Genomic DNA, 4,097 nt, shown 5'->3' on the forward strand with positions numbered 1-4,097 from the left:
TTTGGATGCAGGTGATCACAGGTCTCATCAGACCTAAGTGTTAGACTTCTGTCTCCCATTGTGGCACTCTAAGACACAGACAAGATGGCCCCACAGTATTTAGGTCATCGGCCATCTTGGATCAGGGAATGCAGCCTCCCTGGAAGAGCCTGGAATACTATGCACAGTGGCGCACTCCACGTTCAATAGCTGCCCTGCCTGTATCACAGCGGCCCAATGGTGATGCAATAGTGAATGGCTCTCGGGGGCCGCGTTGCGCAAGTGCGAGCTCTCACAAAACCGTGAGATCTCATTTTGAGAGAATTGCACATGGATGAGATGTCTGGAGGGAACATCGGGACTGGTAAGTAACACATATGTTTGGTGACAAGTGACGAAAAGCTCAGTAAGTGCCCATAAAACTGCACCGCTATAGCCAGCTGGCGGGGAAGCTTTATGGGCTCTTACTAAGTTATTTACAGAGATTCCTCCTTCATCCGCCTTTTCATAAGTTATTTACAGAGATTCCTCCTTCATCTGCCTTTTCATACATTTGGAGAAGCTGTAATAATAACTTCTTTTTTTAATCAAACACTTAAAAAAAAGGGGCTATCACTGGCTCATCCCCCATGTGCGTAATGAGCGTCCTCCCATATATAACTCCTCTAATTTGTATAGAGAGTTACGTCTTCTGAATGCTTCAGGCAGCGTCTGTTGCGTGTATGGAGTGACAGCTTTCTCCTCAGGAACTGAGGGGTCTATTTACTAAGCAGTGTTAGGAGACAGAGGGCCTCATTTAGACCCGCTCGCAAGCGCTGAGCGCTCGCAAGTGGGTCGATGTTGAGGCCCTGAGCACGCGTGGCGGCCGCACTGCGCATGCGCAAGCCCCGGAGCGAGAGATAAATTCTCTCGCTCCGGGGCTCACTACAAAAGGGGCGGCTGTCGATGGTGATCGACAGCTCGCCCCATTTTGTAGGTGGGGTGGGGGGGTGGCTGGAAAAACGGAGGCGTTCCCGAAGGAACGCCTGCCGTTTGGGGGCGGCCCCACTGACATCACTCGTGATGTCAGTGGTGAGCTTCCCGGCTCTATTAGAGCCGAAAGCTCACTGGGGCTTGCGGCAGACGAGACCCTACCACAAGGGTCTCGTCGCAAGCCCCGATGGTCGTGATGGCCTTGACCATTGCGACCATCAACCTGGCCGCTCGCTAAAGCTGTGGGTGGTCACCCACAGCTTAGCGAGCGGCCAGGAGGCCGGCTCTTTACAGAGAAGCGGCTGCCCTCATTCAGAGCGAGCGCTCGCATATTGCGCTCTGAATGAGGTCCAGAGTGAAAAGTGATAAGAAAGTGATAAGGTGCCAGCCAATCAGCTCCCAACTGTCATTTTTCAAACACAGCCTGTGAGATGACAGTTAGGAGCTGATTGGCTGGCACCTTATCACTTTCTTATCACTTTTCACTCTGTCTCCTAACACTGCTTAGTAAATAGAGCCCTCAGTGTATTTTTCTTTGAAATGCAGATCACACACCGCAGACTTCACTGAAACGGGGGGAAGCATCTTGTGCAGAATTCGCTTCCCTGGCACTGCAAGTCCCAACATGCCCCGCTGACATGACCTGTCTGCTCCCTGCTGACAGGTCATGCTGAGATCTGTAGTTCCACAGCAGCCGGTGAGATCCAGGTTCCCAGTGAGGGGTAACTGTGACATTTATTAGGCCGCACGGCGCTATCAGACTGAGACTAGTGGTTACATCGCCTTATAGAGGGTGCACTGTGCATAGAGGCTGTATGCTGACGCTCCTGTAGCTGCATGTAACATGTGGCTGGTGACTGTACGGAGCCAGTGATGAAGTTGGAGAAGCAGAGGTGTGGCAGAGGAAGGGGGAGGCAGTTCCACGCTTCCCCTCCTCATTTTCCCACAATCAGGCGAAAACACACAACATCAGAGCCCTGTCTCCTCCTGTGTCCCCGGCATAGATGAGACACTGCGCAGGGCTGGGAGAGACTATGCTACTCTGGAGGAGAAGCAAGTTTGTGCTGGTGAAGGATGAGAAGAAGGGGAAGGGGATCAGCTACTCTACTCTCCTCTCCTCCTTCATGCACTCCTGCCCTGACCTGCTGCCCCACTTTCCCCTGGAGTGCCTGGGCAACATCTTCAGCTCCAGGAGGCAGAAGGTGGTACTGAACAGAGAGGACCCATCCTACACTGTGTGGTACCTGGGCAACGCCGTCACGCTGCAAGCCAAGGGCGAGGGCTGCACGCTGGAGGCTGTCAGCAAGATCTGGCAGAAGAGCGAGTTCGGGGGACGCAGCACTAAGATGAGACTGTCACTGGGGACCTATGGCATCAGGATGACCCCCTGCAGGAGAGGCTCCAGGAAAGTGGTCCACGGCTACGTAGTGCACCGCATCACCTACTGCGTGGCCGGCACAGGGCACCCTAAGGTCTTCTCCTGGGTGTACAGGCACCAGATTAAGAACAAGGCAGTGGTTCTGAGGTGCCATGCTGTGCTGGTCTCCAAGGCTGAGAAGGCAAAAGCCATGGCACGTACCCTCTGCCAAACCTCCCTGGCCGCCTTCAATGAGTTCAAGAGGTTAAAGAGGCAAAGTGACTTCAGGAGGGGGCAGCAGGAGCTTCTGGGAGAACTCGCCGTCCCCATGATACCGCTCAGGAGGCTCCTGAATGGGACCTGCTCCTACAACCCTCTGGCAGAGAGAGTTCGGAGTGTCCCCAGGCTCAGCTCCATCTTAGAGGAAGAGGAAGGTGATGAAGAAGAGTGGAAAGTCTCCCAGGAGATTCCCTCCCACATCCGGGACCAGATGGGCGCCCAGCGCCATGATAGAGACGCAGTCCTGGAACTGGCGCAAGAACTCAGGAGATTGAGCATCCAGAGAGCTTTGTCCAAAAACCAAATTTCCGCGCTTCCCCTACAGCTGTGCGACTGGAAGTATCGTATCAGGACTATCTGCTGACCGTCCAGCTGGGGTCACCCCAGAGCCAGCAAAGTAACTAGGGCTACTCCTACATTTGACTTACAAATGACATGCATAGACATGGATCGTGGCAGCACAAATATTGGGGGTGCTCAAGAACCTACACAGAGCTCGCTCTAACGGCTCAGGACACTTGCCTTCAACCCCTCTGTTCCCAGCAGATCACTGAGAGATCGGGATTGTTTGGATAACCAGCAGCCAATGTCTCTCTGGATCAGGGACACTGCTGACAGTCACTAACAAATGGTGCTGAAGATGCTGCAGAACATCTTGGGCAGTAGAGCTGACAATCATTGCCACAGCCATAATGACATAGTAAGAGGCTGATTAAGAGTTGGGAGCAATGCAAAAAAAAAGAAAAAGCCAGTAACTTTGCACTTTGGAAAATCCACGTTACACTGAGAGGGGCAGATGTAACACGCTGAGAGATTCAGGGGTCTATTTACTAAGCAGTGTTAGGAGACAGAGTGAAAAGTGATAAGAAAGTGATAAGGTACCAGCCAATCAGCTCCCAACTGTCATCTCACAGGCTGTTTGAAAAATGACAGTTGGGAGCTGATTGGCTGGCACCTTATCACTTTCTTATCACTTTTCACTCTGTCTCCTAACACTGCTTAGTAAATAGACCCCTCAGATTTGGGAGGGGGGTGTCCAAACACAAATCTAAGTTGCAGCGTAAAAATAAAGCTGCCTATCATTTGTGGGGTACATGCAGAAGCAGCCAGTATGGGGTAACTGCATGCACCAAAAATAAATGTAATTGCCCCCATTTTTATTGTAGCATGATCTGTCAAGGTGTAAAGTTACTGCAACTCATCATCTCCTGAGACTGAAGGGCCGGTATATGAACAGTACATTATATACATTCTGGTATATGCACAGTCAGTGACCTTCACTGTGCCAAATCTGTTCAGAAGTCAAATACTTGGGTATATTTACTAAAGTGAGAGTTTTTAGAATGGAGATGTTGCCCATAGCAACCAATCAGATTCTACTTAACATTTAACTAGCACCTTCTAGAAGATGATAGCTAGAATCTGAGTGGTTGCTATGGGCAACATCTCCACTTCTAAAAACTCTCACTTTAGTAAATATACCCCTTATAATCAGTGCAAATAAATCTGT

General features: G+C 50.9%; 1 protein-coding gene across 1 annotated transcript; it reads left to right on the forward strand.

Moving 5' to 3' along the window:
- Positions 1–1,966: 1,966 nt before the first annotated feature.
- FAM43B (family with sequence similarity 43 member B) lies at positions 1,967–3,401 on the forward strand. The gene has a single exon (XM_088466287.1). It carries the CDS (start codon positions 1,986–1,988, stop codon positions 2,949–2,951), a length of 966 nt encoding a protein of 321 aa, XP_088322413.1. The 5' UTR covers positions 1,967–1,985; the 3' UTR covers positions 2,952–3,401.
- Positions 3,402–4,097: the final 696 nt, after the last annotated feature.

Source organism: Taudactylus pleione, unplaced genomic scaffold (genome assembly GCF_031769625.1).
Source record: "Taudactylus pleione unplaced genomic scaffold, aTauple2 ptg002751l, whole genome shotgun sequence".
Taxonomy (NCBI): Eukaryota; Metazoa; Chordata; class Amphibia; order Anura; family Myobatrachidae; genus Taudactylus; species Taudactylus pleione.